The following is an 18,472-nucleotide window of genomic DNA, read 5'->3' as shown; positions in this document are numbered from 1 at the left end:
CTACATCGCCCATGCCAGAGACTTTTCACTGCAGCGTGTTCTACACGTACCCTACACACAGTCACCACCGGTACAGACGATGCATTAGGCACTTAATAGTCTAAACCTTATTGAAATTCTGTGGGACTTGAGGGTCCTACATGGGGAAATTGAGGTCCTAAGTAACTCATGTGCTTTTGAAAATTTTATCGTTTGTCTAATTTTTAGGTTGTAAGACTTTCAGGGCAGGCATTATTTGCTTTACACGTGTATAAAGGGCCTCCCATGATAAAACAAAATTAACAGGATTCATAATTAATTTTCAGTGGTTTTGGGGCCTCAGGAGAACGGGGTGAGTTTTTTGGCAATCACTCAGGTGGGGAGTTCTGTTCTTATTCAAGTTAGTTTACCAAATCCTAAGAGAAACTCTAAGTTAAGAGTGGAGCTGTGAAAACCTTGAAACGGATGAAAGCATCTGCAATGCATTTTAGGGATTTTTCTCCTATGTGTGTAGCTTTGTAAATGAATCAAGAACATTAAGGGCCTGCAAAAATAATTGACATCTTGACCGCATTTTAACCCCGGTCTGAAAAGCTGGAGAGAGGGTGGAGCAGACACCAACTGTTCTGCTCTAATATGGTGTACGTGCTAGCGAATAGCCACAGGTTAACGGAGATGCTTGTTTGCTTTGCAGCTATGATGGGGTGCCATTCCTTATGCACGATAAGACGCTCAGGAGGACAACTAACGTGGAGGAAGTGTTTCCAGAGCTGGCCGACAAGCATTCTTACATGTTCAACTGGACTGACCTGGAGAGTCTTAATGCTGGAGAATGGTTCCTGAGAGTGCGTGCGATCATGTACTGAAGATAGGGTCCCTAGCATCTGGGGGGGGCGGGGGGGGGAGGAGAGAGGGGAATGCTGTGTACCCTGTATCTAAAGTCAGGACATTGGTTGAAAGTTCACACCACAGACCCTGTCAGGTGGATGAGAGTGCTGCCGTCCCCTCAGTAAAAGGGTTTAATGAAGGGTGAATAGACCAAGCCAGGCTTCCCCTATGCTGCTCTGTGAACCCCATTCAACTCTGCCCCCTCTCATCGGATGGCACCAAGTAACTTAGCTGTGCCATTTTGATTGTTTAGCGCAGCACCGTAGCCAGTTCCAGCCTGCCAAATGAAGGAATCTTCCAGAAGCCCCCGCCGCGGTTCTAAAACGGAATGCCCAAACGTTGGTCTGTGTTTGCACGTCCTGAACCTCTGACTTGTGTGCACAAACATTGAATTTTGCATTTGCATCTGCTGGGAGCTGGTGGCCGGTTGATAGGGCAATGGACTAAGAGTAAAGAGACATGGCTTCTAAAGCTGCTCGAAAACATGGGCAAGCCATTTGCACTGTTTCTCAGGTCCCCATTTTAGAGATGAAGAAAATAGGACATGAAAGTATTAAGCATTATTCCTTATTGTTACTGCCGTGAGTTCTCCCAGCAGACCCTCCAGAGTTACTCCACATCAGTCAAAAGCGTCCTCCATCCTCATGTTAGGCAGAGGCAAAGAAGAGATGTGTTTATATTGAATCAGCTCCTTACAGAGAATATTGCACTTGTCCTTGCTTGCTAAAATACTCCTGATTGTGAGGCTCTTCTTCAGCCTCTCGAAGATGAGAACTTATGGTTGTATCCTGCTTTCTCTCTGCACATCAGTGGGATGTTGCAAAAACCCTGTAGTGTTCTAATGTTTTTAAAAGCCTCAATGCAATTTGCCAGTCCAACAGCAATATGCCTCCTCTTTATTTCGCTTTTAATAACCCTTACCATGCCTCCTGTGTGCGGATTAACATGTAAATCATATGGTGGGGTGAATGGATTCTGAGCAGAAAAGGTCTCCATTTTTTATCAAATACCATTTCTTCCCTTATAAAGCTCAGGGCTGACGGCAGATTCACTCTCGGCTGAGTGCAATAGAGATGACATGGAGGTTGAATGGCAGGTGACACTCAGATTTAATGAATATATCCCAGCTCCTCTGCACTGTCAGATAAGGAACCTCTCCAGACTGCACAGTATATTGGGGACTGGCAGATCTGGATCTGTCTGAAGTGACTTGTTGATAGTGGCATCTAGCATTTCCTCTGCCACAACATCCATCTGGCAGAGTCACTATAGTGCTGCAACCGATTATGGACTCCCTTTATAATTCTGCCTGTCCGGTTCCTTGGCCTGCAGAGTAAATTCTCTTTGAATGTCGTTGAGTTCCCATACTTGGGTGTCAAACAAAACACCCAAATAACTTCCTGCTGCATGGGAAGAATGTCTAAAGCAGTGGTCCCCAAACTGTGGGGCTGCCCCCCTGGGGGAGGCAGGGGGAGGAACATTCAGGGGGCGTGCAGCAGGGCCCGAGCCAACCCCAGCCCCGCTTGGCCCCTTGTTCAGTCCCCCAGCCACAGTTCCCCTCAGCCCCTTGCTCCTGCCCCAGCCGCAGCTCTGCTTCTGCTCCAGCCCCAGCTCCTCCCCCATCCCCAGTTCTGCTCTTAGCTCCGCCTTCAACCCAACCGCCTCTGCTGTGCCAACTGTGCAGTAATGGAGGGGGGGAGGCACAGACAGATTCCATTATTGGTAAGGGGGTGGGGGTGCGACAGGAAAAGTTTGGGCACCACTGATCTAAAGGGTCAGCACTATTGCTTGTTTTTATCACTGAAGGGCTGCTTTCTTGTAGCGTTTCCCCTGGTTGCCTTCTCGTTACTCTTTGTGGTTGGATAATAATGTTTAGATGGTCTTAAACCAAGGCATAGCACTTTTCATCCAAGGGTCCCAAAGCACTTTAGAAAGGATGGTAAGTAGAGGAACACAATAATTCTACTAGATTGGATCAGACCACTGGTCTGTCTGGCCCCGGATCCTGTATCCAACAGTGACCTGTACCAACGTCTTCAGAGGAAGGGGCAAGAAACCCTTCAGGAGGCTATGATGGGATAACTTGCCCCCAGGGAAAATTTCCTCTTGATCCCCAATAACGAGAGGTTGGTTTATTCCCTGAAGCAGCAGGGTTTAAATCTCTTCCAAAATTCTTTTGGGTTTTCAATCTTTACTATAATGGCCTCTTCAGTCCTAGCAGACAAAAGTAAAACAAGATTGTATGGCTGGAAATAAGATGCAGATTTTTAACTTACCAAGGCTTGTGGTGGATCCTCCATCACTGTGAATTTTTAAATCAATATTGGATATTTTTCTAAAAGCTCTGCTCTAGTTCAAATAGGAGTTAATTCTGGGAAATTTTGTGGCCTTGTTATACAGGAGTTCAGACTAGATAATCACAGTGGTCACTTCAGGCCACCAAATCTATAAATCTTTTATAACTCTGGATATTCTTTGTATTCATATAAGTATCCAGTCCTTTATAGAAGCATAGTAAACTCTTGACCTCAGTCATATCTTGTGGCAGTGAGTTCCACAGGCTAATTAATATTTCCTTCACCCGTTTTGAATTTTCCACTTTTCTGTTTCCACCTTTCTGTTTCTATATTATGAAATGGGCTGAATTTAGATGTTCCCAGACTCTTCAAATGTATTTTCATGCCCTTGATAGTACTCCTCACCCATTTCCAACCCCCTTTTATTTATGCTATAGCCTTTGAGATGGGGTGACCAGAACTGCACACAGTACTCCTGGTAAGGGCATGCATCATATCCTCCAATGGGAAAACTGAGGGACAGGGAGGATTTGCCCAAAGTCGTTCAGCAAGTCAGTGTCAGACTGAAAATAGAAGCCATCTCTCCTGGCACCTAGTTCAGTGCTTTGTTTGCTGGGGCCACACTGCCTCCTGGTTTGAAAGACTTTGCTTGACTGTTACTTATTGGGACCGAGACCTATCAGTAGAGCTGGGTGGGAAACGGTTCCCACTCTGTGAAAATTTCTGAGATTTCAAATATGGTTCCCGTTCCAGGATGTAACTGAGGCCTCATGAAATTTTTCATGAAAAACAAGAGTGTGAGGGGAGGACAGAGAGAGATCACAGAATACCCAGCAGCCCAGGGACCAGGGCGCTCACCTGGGATGTGTGAGGCTGAGATTCGAGTCTGTCTGCCTGATTCACAGCAAGGACTTGGATCTGGGGCTCTCACCTTCCCAAGGAACGCCCCCAACCACCGGGCTACTGGGCATTCTGAGGTCTGGGTTGCCTCTCTCCCTGACCAGCAATTTCATCCTGGACCTGAGAAACCTTTCCTCACTAAAGTTGAATTGAAACTGACCCTTTCCCAGGAAAGTCATCTGTTTTGATGAATCAGTATTTTCTGGCAAAAAACCGTTGTGTTGGAAAACACTTGGCCAACTTTCCCTAGCAGCTTGGCTAGTCACAAGGCAGATTTCAGGGGCAGCTGCCAGAGGTAACTTTATTGCCACCACGACGTGGGCAGAAAATGGGTTCTGTCTGCCCTCTGTCACAGCAGGGACCCCAGTTGCATGGCAATAACTCTGACCCTTGTTTGTTTTCAGAGTGACCCCTTCTGGACGGCTGGCTCCCTCTCGGGTTCAGATTACCTGGAAGCTGCAAACCAATCGGTCTGTAAACTGGCTGATATGTTGCGGATCGCCAAGGACAACATGTCAGTGATCTTGAACTTTCAGGACCTGCCACGAGATCATCCATACTACAGCACTTACATCAACATTACCCTGCAGACCATACTGGAGTCAGGGATCCAGCAGCAGGCGGTAAGTCCTGCAGCACTTTGGAGACAGAGGCTCGTGGGCTGGCTCTTTCAAGCTCAGAGGAAGAGCAGTTGCTTTAGTAACTGGAGAAATCAGGGTTCCAGGCAGAAAACTGATTTCTGGCCAGTTTTCCTTCTCCTGCCGTAGAGGCTTTTGACCTCCTCTGTGCTTAGCCGTGGTGAAACCATGCTGCCCACTTCCCGATGATATTGTCCACCCACTAACCCACAGTGGTCTGGGGTGTTCCGATCCCAGAAAGCCTCACTCTTCATTCGCTTGCACTGCTCTCTTGCAATGTGGGTGCTGTTTGGGGGGGCGCCAGGATTTGGGCTGCCCCAGAGTACACAATCTGCTGGGGCTCACACAGGGAAATCAGGATGCAGGCAGTACGGTATCAGGAGGCCTCGTCACAGCTTGACCCCAATGTTCTGTGAGGCTGAATGGTGCTAGGTCCTGCCACCGGGGGGTTTGGATGCAGAGGCAATCGCAGACCTCTTCATGTGAGTGGCTGCGCTAACGCACTTCCCTTTGTGCCCGGCAGCAGGAGCAAGTGAGACTCGTCTAGCACAAGACAGCTCCTTCCTGTGTGTCCAGCTAATCCTCAGAGCCAGGTTTCAGTAGAAAAGCGAAGGGAAGCCTCCCTCTACAGCAAGCCCCCATCAGTTCCTGCCTCTTCCCACCTTTCAAGGAATTGTTGCCCCTTTGGCCAGATAATTCCCAAAATCCGGCACCTTGCAGGGTGGTGGTTTTGGTTTGGATGAGAAATTCGTGATGTAGAGTCCGGGTATCTTAGTGTGATCTGTTTATTTACAGAACATACTTGTGGTCCTGTTTCCCTGAACAGAAATAGGAACAAACATGAACGCAGGCATCCACACCTGGTCTGTCCCAAGAAGCGGCTGTTCATCTGCCTTTGCTTCTCCCCAGGGCTCCGGAGGGTCCTGCTTGCTCGCTCGCTCACTCCAGCTGCTTAACCTGCAGCCTTTTCCCAGCCCCTAGGAAACCCTGTTAGCTGCATGAGCCCCCAGCACCCACTCTCTTTCTTTAAGCAACGATTCTTTCAGGGTTGGAGAAGCTGGAAGTGGCAGGAGCTACTACAGAGCGAAGATTCCCATTTCCCAGGTTCAAACCTTGGGGCACTGTGGCAACTCTTGAAATGTGACATCTGCTCAGCCCAGCCAAAATGGGAAACATCTGAGATTTCCCCCTCCTTCCCTTCTGATTTTAAATGGTTGAAAGTAGCTTAGTCAAACATGCTGATGTGCTAAGCAGCTGCACATCTTGTGACTGTGAAATATTTCAGACTTTCCAATTAGGTGAATAATACATATGTATGCAGAGAAAAATGGAAATGTTTAGCAATCACACTTATGAAATGATTAGCTTGGGGGAAGGATCCATTTTTAGCTTGCATCTGTCTTTCTAATGACTACCGCTGCCACCCGAGTTTCAATTAACCGTGAGGCCACACCACCAGATATTTATTTTGTGAGCCTGTTTGAATCTCTGTCAGCTTTCCTGGAGCTCATTTCGCCACAAGGGGAATCGTGTTCCCCTCTTTGCAATTGTGTGGGCGAGCTAATGCAAAGAGGTGAGCAGAATAATTATTAAAATACAAGCCCTTGGCAGTGAGAACAAAATCCATTTTGATGCACTCTGCCTAGTTGTATGAACTGAACTCCTTTGCTCCAGAATCCCAGCCTAGCTGGCAGAAAATGTGCATCCCCTGCTTTAAGCTGTTCTGGTGCATTATTAGGTGAGCACTGATTAGTTATTCTTCATAGATTAGTAGAATTTAAGGCCAGAAGGGACCACTTTGATCATCTGGTCTGACCTGCATAGCGCCAAAGATTTTCACCCAGTAATTCCTGCGTTGAGCCCAGACCTTGTGACTGGGGTAGACCCTATTATTGTTAATTGATTAAGCTAATGTGTGTACAGCGCTTTGAAATCGGAGCGGGAAGTGCTAAAAATTGCAAGGTTTGAACGGATTTAGTGCTGATGGAAGTGAAGACTGGATAATGCTAGTTTGAGCCGGGCATAATTTGGGCAGTTGGTGGAAAGCTTTTCCTACCCAGCTCTGCCAGAGCCTGCTTGGTATCCTTTCCATGGGTCCTTCTGCTGAACTGGATGTTTTGATGGGCGCAAAGTGTATCTTAGCATGAGACCTTCCAATTCTTTATCCCTTGTCCTCTGGGTTAGAAATTTAAACCCGTGTGTCTCGAGATGAAAGTCTGGTGCCAAGACCGCACCGTGTCAGCCCCGCATTCAAAATGCAGTCAAGTAAAGACGTGTGAGGCTTTAAGCCCCTTTAAGCTGATTATAGCATTAGTGCAATCTCTCTAGCTTGGCTGTCCTTCCCGCTTCTCTGTACTCCAAACTGCTCAGAGCCCGGATTCCTAACGCTTTCCCAGCTGCAAACAGGTTTCTGTCTTTGAGAATCACCTCTTTAATCAGAATGGCTCAATTTATTGACTGTCTCTCTGTATCTCCAGGTGATGTGGCTGCCCAACACGGAGCGGCAGCTGGTGAGGCAAATTGCACCAGGTTTCCAGCAGACTTCTGACCTCAAAGCAGACGCGGAGCGCTTGAGAGACAAAGGCATCAAACAGCTGAACCTGCGGTACACTAAGGTCACCAGTGAGGACATCAGGTGCGGGCCTCAGCATTCATTGGTGTGAATTTGCACTTGCTCTGTGCGTGTGCTGTGTGCATTTTGCAAAACCAGAGTATATAGCCGCTCCCTCGCCCCTTCCCATTGAGGCCTGCTGTGCCCTCAAGCTGTGGTCAAGCCAGGAACCGGGACCCAGCACTAAACCCACAGAATCTGGTGGTCCCTTCTGGCCTTGGAATCTGCTGGTCGTTGGCCTACCGGTTTCCAGGCAGCTGCTGTCCTTCCGCAACAAAGAACTGCTCCCACTTAACAGGGCACATCGCTGGCTGTCCAGCGGGTCTGGGGGCGGAGAATCTATAGTGGCAACATCACTTCAACCAAGGACAGACTCCATTTTCCCCTTGAATGGGCCCATCGTATCTGCTGGGCCATGGGAGACAGCAGGAAACTCCCCCTCAGCTATGGGTGCTGGGAGTGGAAGACCAAGTGAGGTAAAGGGACTGCAGAATGGTGTGACGTCCTTCTCGTCCGCTCTGTCTGTTCCTATTGAGTGAGAAACCTGCACTCAGCTGGGTTCGCCTGTCCTATTGGCAGGCAGGAGTGAATGACGCACAGGCCTCCTTTTCTCAGCCTCCTGGCATCACATGGCAATGCGCACGCAGCAGTGTCCTGTTGCCACTTGATGATGGGAGGGCCTTAGTGTCTCCTACCAGAGCCCCCTGGAATTTGTCAGCCCTGTTTTCACAGCTACCTCAGGCAAAGGAGAGTAAGACATAGGCCAGGCTGAAAGTACAAGAAAAGCAGTTAATGGGATTGTGATTTCTTGTGAATAATTTCCTGAGTAACCCATGAATCAACGGGTCACCGAGCAAACCGAGGTTGAGCTACCATCAAGGGAAAGAGGCAAAAGGAGGCTCCGTTCTGAGCGAGATGCTGAGAACTTCCCGCAGGCATTGTATGCAGTGACACCCAGGTGCAGGGCAGACTCTCAAGCCATAAACCTGTCACAGTTCTCTTCCGATGTTCCATAGCGCTGGTTCGTGCTGCGGTTGTGTCCGAGTGGGGCAGAGAGGGGCACTGGCAAGCAGGGCCGTAGCTGAAACAGAGCTCATCCCCTAGGCAGTGTGGCCTAGTGGCTAGAGACTGGGACTCAGGAGACATGGGCTCTGTTCCCCTGTGTGCCACTGGTCTGCTCTCTGTCTTTGGGCAAGTCATGTCGCCTGTCTGTGCCTCAGTTTCCCCATCTGTAAAACGGAGCTAGTGATCCTGACCGCCTTTGTAAAGTGCTTTGAGATCTATGATGAAAAGTGCTGTAAAAGAGTTAGTTAGTATTAGTGTATATAGAAGCCTCTCTCTCCCCGCCACCCCACCACAAAAACACAGTTATCGTCTTGAATACTTTTGTCAGTCACGAGACAATGGACTGAACCCTTGCAGTGCTGAAGGGCTGAAGACTCAGACGAAGCTCCTCCTCAGTCTCTCTCCCTTTACTCCAACGTGCTTTTCCACCCCCTGACCCTGGCCACTGGTAATCTAGCCAACCCACTGCAGGAAACCTTCCTCAGTCCCCAGACCAAGTGTCCCCAGCAGAGCCACCTAGGGATTGACCTTTCTGGGCAGTTTTCAGGTATTATCTTCTGGGAACCGGCCAGTTTAGAAGGGTTTACAGGGTTAATCTCCTGAGGGAGCAGTGAGGCGGCTGAGCTGGGCCTTTAAAGGCTTCTCAACAGAATCCCTCTCTCCTGCTGTGTATTAGGGAATAAAATGTATTACGTTATTGCTTCTGCGTTAAAGCTTTGCCACCAGCACCTAGTGGTCGTGAAAGAGGTTTCTTTATAAAAGTTTTATGACCTGCTAATTATCAGCATGGTAAAGGGGAAACAGCCTGGATGCCTCATGTTAAAATGTTCTCCTCTAGGACAGGCATCCCTTGCTGGTGTGGAGACCTTGATCTCACAGCGCCGCGACATTTTGATGGTGTTGCCGGTAGGGGTGCTGGAACAATTTGTACAGGGGGGGGGGGGGGGGCTATGATGGAAACCATGTATTTGGTGTTTGTTTTTACTACTCCAAGCTGGGGGGGGGGGGGTGCAGCAGCACCGCTGGTTGCATGGCTATCAAAGATCTTTCCGGATACCTTTTTAGTTATTTACAATGAGATCCCAAGACATGGGACAGTCCGATTCAAACTGGGACATTGCGTGAAAATCTAGACTGAGGGCAGCCCTGGATCTGACTCCTTGGACAGTAAAGGGGGTTGTGTAGTTTAAATACCTGTGCCACACTAGTACGTTTGCCAAAGATACTGTGGGAGAAGAGATTTATATTATGGTCCATTTCCAAGCGAGGGTCATGGAAGCAGGAGGAGAGAGTGGCTAATCTTAATAGCTTTTTACATGGAGTCTAGTGTGTGACGACATTAAGGGAGCCTTTTAGAAATCAAAATATTAATCATCTGATTCTCATTCCAGTATAGTCTTCAGAGGAAGTTTAGGCATCTCGTACAAAGCACGTCCAGCCAGTTTTTCAACCCGATTAGCAACTGCCCTTTGCGTCTCATTCATCTACTCCAGAGCTGCTGCTGCTGTGAACCTCTGATTTAGGCCAAGGTCCTGAGTTCTTTCAGACATTACTTTGTGCCGATAAATTTGAACGCAAGTCTTTTAATGACCCTATTTAAATCAGCCTCGTCTCATCTTTAATTAGCCAATGCCGTGTTTCTTCTCGGTAGTATGTGGCGTTTGAATTTCATAGGGTGTGAATCAAAATGACCTCAGCAGCTAAAGTTAAACAGATAAGGGATGTTTTGCAGCTAGGCGGCCTTGTTAATTTTTAGGATTTACTGCTTGCCAAGCTTGACTTGGTCCTTAAGAAAACCTACAGAAATCAAATGGTTTGGGAGAGGAGATAATATTTTAGAGCTAGAAAGGAAAGTAGGTCCTGTTGTGTGGATAAGGACTGATGACTGAAGTGCTGTGTATCACATTGTAACCGATGCTGTTTTTTGAAAAACAGAGTTCACAACACACGGATGTGAAATGACTAAGGGCCAAATTGTGCTACTGCAGTGCAGGCTGCCACTGAGAACCAGGGCGGAGCTGCGCTGCGTCAGGGGGAGCTGTCCAGACGTGTAGATCGATCCAGGCCCTGCCTCGAAGACCAACACTGTGCCAAAGGGATGGGGAAGGAATGAAGGCAAAATATGCCCTGTATCTTTCACTGAAGGAGAGGCAGAGAGGTCCAGTGATAGGGTGTTTAGAGACCTGGGTTCTATTCCCAGCTCTGCCACTGACTTGCTGTGTGACCTTGGGCAAGTCACTTCCCCTCTCTGTGCCTCTGTTTCTCCTCCCACCCTTTGTCTTGTCCATTTACATTAAGTTCCTCCAGCGTACATACAGCGCCTAGCACAGTTGGACCCTCTTGACGCTGCTGTAGTAGAAATAAATACACCCTTTTCAATCCACATCAATTTTGGCCCAAATGCACCAGTCCCCTTTTTTAATTGTCAGATTCCTTCTACTAAAGAATTGACCCTGTAATGGCAACCGCTGTGTTAAACTCAAACTGAATCCTCTTTTTCTGCTACACACACCATGTTTGCACAGAGCAGCTAGTATTCTGAATGTGGTTAATAAAAGCTCGCTGCCGCTGCTGAAAACAAAACCAGGCCACGTTACATACGTTACGGAGCTAGAGAAACCAGCTCTGCCCAAGTGCTACAAGGAGCAATCTTATGATTGCATAGTAGCCCCTGGTGGTCTGGGTAGAACAAAGCCTTGCCCACCCTTTCTCCTTTCCATTCATTGTCCGGCTCTTGGAGAGTTATGGCGAAGGGACGCCCACCCGGCAATTGTGTGGTGATTTGTTCTAATTATCCCGGCTCCGTTCTGTGTGCTCAGCAGCCTCAAGAACCAAACCTGCCATGTTGGCAAACTGAAGGGTTCAACCATAGGGTTCAAAGGGACATTGCCACAGTCCAACAACAGACTCATTAACTGGGGAGCTACCAACCACACGGATTGAATAAACCCTGATGAAATGCCATCTTTTACCCCAAAATAAATGTCCTAACTACTGTATATGCAGTGCTTACTCAGCACAACCAGCATTGCTTTCAAGAGTGTATAGCTTCACCCAGCATTCAGTATAATCAGATCGTATTAACAGCCTGGTGCTACCTCCATAATTACATATAGCGTTGACCATCTTCAAAGTACTTGGCAAGTGTTAATGAATCATCACAGTCAGATAGGGAAACTGCAGCAGAGTGACTTACCCAGGGCCACAGACAGGATCAATATCTGCATTGCAACTCGAGAGTTCTTGTCTCCCAGTCTTGTGTTCTGGCCTCTGGAGCAAAACCCTTGAAAAATGAATTCAAGCATTCAGAAGCCTTGAGACCTCTTTTGTTAGCCAACAAGAGCCCCATAAATCTATGTCTGGACCCGGGCAGAAGAGTAAGAGTATGACTGACTCTTACATCGGTCTCCAGTTTAATTCAGTGACTTGCCCTTTCAGTATTATAGGCATCTGCGATGGCTGTTAATTTTACATCACCCTAATTAGGAACTCTTTTTAAAAATGTGTCCGGCATACCACCATGTGGGGTGAGAGAATTATGTATATCTAAGCCAGAATCTGCTCTGGTGAGTGAATAAAGCTTTTAAGATTAAAATAGTGGTTTAATAGGTTTTAAGGCCAGATGAGATCTTGCATTTCCAATTGACCTACTTCACCAAATTTCCAATCTGGCCAATATTAAAAAGCATGCTGTTTTGTCAGATGACTCAAATCTCCCTTTGTATTTATTTCACGTGAATCACCCATGCATAGGACATAGTATTTTGTGTCTTCTGTATGCTGTACTTACAGAGATACTAACCTTCCGCTCCATTATCTTTCTCGGCAGGGAATACAACGCCGCGAACCTGAGCGTTAATCTCTACGTTGTGAATGAACCATGGCTGTTCTCTATCCTCTGGTGTGCTGGCGTTCAGTCTGTCACGTCTGATAGCTCACAAATCCTTAGCAAGGTGCCTTTTCCCGTTTGGCTAATGGTAAGCAAGACCACATGTGAAATATCCATATGGTACATAAGATCCACCTCCACGGTGATCTCTTTAAAAAACAGGGACAGCTTTCTGGGTGTGTTCGAGGCAGCTCTGGCCTGTAGAAGCCATACATTCATTAGAGGGGTATTTTGAGCAGCATGCTACCAAAATTTTAATGAGAGACTCCTTCAAAAATGTTCCGTCCCAGACCTACAAGATTCCCTGGGTTGGATACTTTTCCCTCTTCCCTCAGCAAAACTCTGTCTTCATAGTCTTCTCCTATTCAAATCAGTCAGTTCTTCCACTCCATGCCCCCCTGGCTTAGTACCCTTCAACACACCATGCTCCCTCTCACCAATACCACATTGAGGTACCCCTAGGTGGCACCCCTATCTGGCAGCTGTTCCTAGCAGCAGCAGCAGCAGTGGTGGTGATGGTGGCAGGGGTGGGTTTTCCCTAAGTCTGTCTATGGGATGTTACGTGGAAAGTGGATCCCCTCTTCAGATGAGCTGGGTGGTCAGTTGGGGAATGGGTTCCCTTTGGTTCCTGAGGTGGGCAGGTCTCCTCAGCTGGTGGTAGGAGTGACAGAGCTGGTGGATGGGGAGCAGAGCTCTGGTCCCTCACATAGTTCCAGCTTTCCAGCCGTGGGTGGGCAGGCACCAGTCAGGGGAGAGATGGGTGGCAGTGGCTCCAGGACTCCCTGCAACACCAGCTTGGCCCTGTCTCCTTATGGACAGCTAGAGCAGGGCGGTAGGGGTTGTGGAGACTATGTTGTGCAATCCCTGCCCCCCATGTGTTCCTAGAGCAACTGGTGGGGGCGTGCTGGGAAGGGACCGTCCATTGTAGCAGCTGTCACAGTTCCAGCAATAGCGAGCACGCTCAGAAAGGGCTGAAACTTTCAACAAGCTGAGTCAGCTTCAGCATTTCAGGGCAGATTGCAAATCTCATTTTTGCTGCCTCCTCACCAATATAATCGACTCCTGCCTGTGATTATCCCTCCACTGCTTGGGGGGGATTAGATAATGAAGACTGGCCCTGTCGGCCACTGAGCAGACAATGGACCATCAAAAATTTCCATTTCCATTTATTTGGATCTTTGAAGCTTGAGAAAGCTAACATGAAACTGAAATGATGTGAGGTTGCCGTGTCTAGGGATTCTCAAAGCAAGTCAAGACAGTTAAATATTCAGAGGGGTGGGGGTTTCTTTAAAAAATGAAGTCTCATGCACCATTGCAGGGATGGAGATTATCTAGTACTGACCCAAAAGCCCTTTCTGATCCTGCTCCATGAATCCATGACACTGCAATGTCTTGGACACTATCTGCAGCTCGATCTTGGAGCTGTTCTTGGACTAACTAGTCCTGGAACAAACAAGGTGAGGGCAATTACTGATTTAGTCTTAAGAGGCACACAGGATCTGGTCCAAGAGGTGAATGTAGCTGAACTCTGTAATAATGACCATAATATAAGTAAATATAACATGGGGATAGGGATCCCAAAGAAACCCTCCACACCAGTATATAGCTTCAAAAAGGGAAACTATGCAAATTGAGGAGGCTAGTTAAATAGACATTAAAAAGAACAGCAACAAGAGTAAAACGCCTGCAAGCTGCAGGGCAACTTTTTAAAAACACTGTAATAGGGGTATACATAGCTTGAGCCTCTAAATAAAAAAAACAAACAAAAAAAACAGTATGAGGACCAAAAAAATGTCACCCTGGCTACACAATGGAGTAAAAGAAGCAGTTGGAGATCAGACATAGTTTAAAAATTTGAAGTCAAATCCTACTAAGGAAAATACTCTGGCAAGTGTGAAAGTATAATTAGGCAGGATGAAAAAGAATTTGAAGAGCAATTAAGGAAAAAAGACACAAAAACAAACAGCCAATTTTTTGTAAAGTACATCAGAAAGCAGGAAGCCTGTCAAACAGTCAGTGGGGCCACTGGATGATCGGGGTACTGAAGGAGCACTCAAAGAAGACAAGGCCGTTTCAGAGAAGCTAAATGAATTATTTGCATCAGTCTTCACTGCAGAGGATGCCAGGGGGATTCCCACATCTGAGTCATTCTTTAGGTGACAAATCTGAAGAACTGACCCAGATTGACGTGTTAATAGAGGAGGCTTTTCAACAAATTGGAAACAGTAATAAGTCACCAGGGCCAGATGGTATTCCCCCAAGAGTTCTGAAGGAACTCAAATATGAAACTGCAGACCTACTAACTGTGATATGTAACCTATCACTGAAATCAGCCCCTGTACCAGATGACTGGAGGATAGCTAATGTGATGGTGATTTTTTTTTAAAAAGGCTCCAGAGACAATCTTGGCAATTACAGGCCAGTAGGCCTAACTTCACAACCAGGCAAATTGGTTGAAACTATAGTAAAAAACAGAATTATCAGACACCTACATGAACACAATACGTTGGAAGAGTCAACACAGCTTCTGTAAAGGGAAATCATGCCTCACCAATCTATTATAATTCTTTCAGGGGGGTCAACAAATATGTGGACAAAGATGATCCAGTAGATGTCGTGTACTTGGACTTTCAGAAAGCCTTTGACAAGGTCTCTTACCAGTGGCTTGTAAGCAAAGTAGGCAGTCATGGGATAAGAAGGAAGATCCTCTCATGGATCACTAACTGGTTAAAAGGCAGGAAACGAAGGTTAGGAATAAATGGTCAATTTTCACAGTGGAGAGAGTTAAATAGTGGTGTCCCCCAGCGAGCTGTACTGAGTCCAGTGTTGTTCAACATATTCATAAATGATCTGGAAAAAGGGATAAGCAGTGAGGTGGCAAAGTCTGCAGATGATACAAAGCTATTCAAGATACACCTCTACCCTGATATAATGCAACCCGATATAACACAAATTCGGATATAATGCGGTAAAGCAGTGCTCTGGGGGTGGGGCTGCGCACTCCGGTGGATCAAAGCAAGTTCGATATAACGCGGTTTCACCTATAACGTGGTAAGATTTCTTGGCTCCCGAGGACAGCATTATATTGAGGTAGAGGTGTAGTTAAGTCCAAAGCTGACTGTGAAGAGTTACAAAAGAATCTCACAAAATTGCATCACTGAGCAACAAACTGGCAGATGAAATTCAATGTTGATAAATGCAAAGTAATGTACATAGGAAAACATAATCCCAGTTACACATATGAAATGATGGAGTTTAATTAGCTGTTACCACTCAAGAAAATGATCTTGGGATCATCCTGGATAGTTCTCTGAAAACATTCGCTCAGTGTGCAGCAGTAATCAAAAAACAAACAAGGTTAGGAACCATTAGGAAAGGGATAGATAACAGGACAGAAAATATCATAATACCACTATATAAATCCATGGTACGCCCACCCCTTGAATACTGCCTGCAGTTCCGGTCACCCCATCTCAAAAAAGTTACATTAGAATTGGAAAAGGTACAGAGAAAGGCAACAAAAATGAGTAGGGGTATGGAACAGCTTCGACATGAGGAGAGACTAAAAAGACTGGGACAGTTTAGCTTTAACAAGAGAAGACTTGGGGCTTGTCTTCACTACCGCACTAAATCGGCACAGTTGTGATCAATGTAGCGGCATCTGATTTGGTGCATCGACGTAATTAATCCATCTCAGTGAGAGGTGGAAGCTATGTCGGTGGGAGAACGTCTCCTGCTGACATAGTGCAATGTAGATACTACATTAAGTCGACGTAAGTTATGTTGCTCAGGGGGACGTTTTTTTCACACCCCTGAATGGCATAACTTACATCAACTTAAGTGGTAAGAGCATAAGAACATAACATAAGAATGGCCATACTGGGTCAGACCAAAGGTCCATCTAGCCCAGTATCCTGTCTTCTGACAGTGGCCAATGCCAGGTGCTTCAGAGGGAATGAACAGAACAGGTAATCATCAAGTGATCCATCCCCTGTCATCAATTCCCAGCTTCTGGCAAACAGAAGCTAGGGACACCATCCCTGTCCTGGTAGTGTAGACAAGCCCCAACAGGGGATATGATAGAGATCTATAAAATCATAACTGGTGTGGAGAAAGTGAATAGGGAAGTGTTATTTACCCCTTCACATAATACATGAACCCGGGGTCACCCAACGAAATTAATAGGCTGCGTTTAAAACAAACACAAGGAAGTATTTCTTCACACAACGCGCAGTCAACCTGTGAAACGCTTTGCTAGGGGATGTTGTGAAGGCCAAAACTATAACAGGGTTCCCAAAAGAACTAGAAAGGTGGAGGGTAGGTCCATCAATGGCTATTAGCCAGGATGGGCAGGGATGCAACCCCATGCTCTGAATGTCCCAAGCCTCTGTTTGCTAGAAGCTGGGAGTGGATAATAGGGGATGGATCACTTGATGATTGCCCTGTTCTGTTCATTCCCTCTGAAGCACCTGCATTGGCCACTGTCGGAAGACAGGATACTGGGCTAGATAGACCATTGGTGTGACCCAGTATGACAATTCTTATGTTCTTATCACCTCATGCTGCAAATGTGACAATACATCTTACTATTAAAGCAGGGTAGTGGCTGGTCCGTATTTGGATGATTTATAATAATAACATCTAGCACTTCTATCACACCTTTCATCAGTAGATCTCAAAATAATTTACAAAGGAGTTCAGCGTATTATTCCCATTTTACAGATGGAGAAACTGAGGCATGGGGAAGTGACTTGCCCATGGTCACCAACAGGCCAGTGGCAGAGCCAGGAATAGAACTAGGTATATTGAGTTCCAGTGCAGTGTTCTATCCACCAGTGCTCACTGCCTCCTTTGTGAGCAAGTTCTGAACCAGCCCCCTTCATAAGCTACAGGGATGCCTGGCTCCTGGAGACAGTCTTTCAGAAGAGTCCTAAAACTTGGTGACCTCTTTGCAATTGCTGTAGTTCCCATACCACTCTCACGTGAGTTATTGGTGGTATTGTCTTAGGCTAGGTCTACACTACCCGCCTGAATCGGCGGGTAGAAATCGATCTCTCGGGGATCGAATTATCGCGTCTCATCGGGACGCGACAATCGATCCCCGAATCGACGCTCTTACTCCACCAGCGGAGGTGGGAGTAAGCGCCGTCGACGGGGAGCCGCGGAGGTCGATTTTGCCGCCGTCCTCACAGCGGGGTAAGTCGGCTCTGATACGTCGAATTCAGCTACGCTATTCGCGTAGCTGAATTTGCGTATCTTAAATCGACACACACACACACACACACACCCCGTAGTGAAGACCTGCCCCAAGACTGATGCCTGGCCAGATTCTAACTGGTATGGTTATATTCTGCCTTCCTAAGTTCCCTCTGGAAATTTCAACGGCTACAGTCTGTTCCGCTTCCTATTGTGTATCCTTATTCACACAAGAATTTTAGTGACATTTTGGTGGTGGTTGCAACAATTGCTGTAAAGTTATTTGGGCTCCCCCTGGATGAATGATGCAATGTCATCCTCAGTCATTCATTCAAAGTACTCTTTTCACTGACTTTTCACAGGTGTCGGGCCATTGAAACGGGAACAGAAGCAAGGCCGGCTCAGCCGGTCACTTAAAAACAGTATCGGATTAATTATTTTAAAAAGATGACCAGTGGTTCAGCGTCAAACATCAGGGTTTGGAAAAATACAGTGAGATCTGTCTTCATATATTGAGCTCTCTTATAGAGCACTGTTCATCCATAGATCTTAGAGTACTTTACAGAGGAGGGGCAATGTCATTAATCCCATAAACTAAGACAAGGAGGAAAGGTGACTTGCCGAAAGTCAGACACACACTTGGGGGAGGAACCAGGAATCGAGCCCAGGTCACCTGACAGTCCAGCGCTAGGCCACAATATCTCTCAAGTCACCACCACGGCGAACAATAAGAATGAGTTTCCCTCATCAATATTGCCTGTAACAAGAAAGTAAATGAGCTAAAGCCACATTTAGAATCATAGAATATCAGGGTTGGAAGGGACCTCAGGAGGTATCTAGTCCAACCCCCTGCTCAAAGCAGGACCAATCCCCAGACAGATTTTTGCCCCGGATCCCTAAATGGCCCCCTCAAGGATTGAATAGCGGGCCAATGCTCAAACCACTGAGCTATCCCTCCTCCCAGAATATATGGAGATATACCTATCTCATAGAGCTGGAAGGGACCCCA

The 18,472-nt window shown here is 46.8% G+C and overlaps 1 protein-coding gene across 1 annotated transcript in view; it reads left to right on the top strand.

Annotated features, from left to right (window-relative positions):
• GDPD5 (glycerophosphodiester phosphodiesterase domain containing 5) overlaps positions 1-18,472 on the top strand; it is a 205,520-nt gene that overhangs the window by 170,870 nt on the left and 16,178 nt on the right. Inside the window, exons 9-12 of the mRNA XM_065422704.1 lie at positions 674-824; positions 4,469-4,687; positions 7,180-7,337; positions 12,208-12,355. Coding sequence (XP_065278776.1) covers positions 674-824; positions 4,469-4,687; positions 7,180-7,337; positions 12,208-12,355 — 676 coding nt within the window. The remainder of the gene's footprint in view (positions 1-673; positions 825-4,468; positions 4,688-7,179; positions 7,338-12,207; positions 12,356-18,472) is intronic.

Source organism: Emys orbicularis, chromosome 1 (genome assembly GCF_028017835.1).
Source record: "Emys orbicularis isolate rEmyOrb1 chromosome 1, rEmyOrb1.hap1, whole genome shotgun sequence".
NCBI classification, from domain to species: Eukaryota; Metazoa; Chordata; order Testudines; family Emydidae; genus Emys; species Emys orbicularis.
This window is presented reverse-complemented; position numbering and strand designations above follow the sequence as displayed.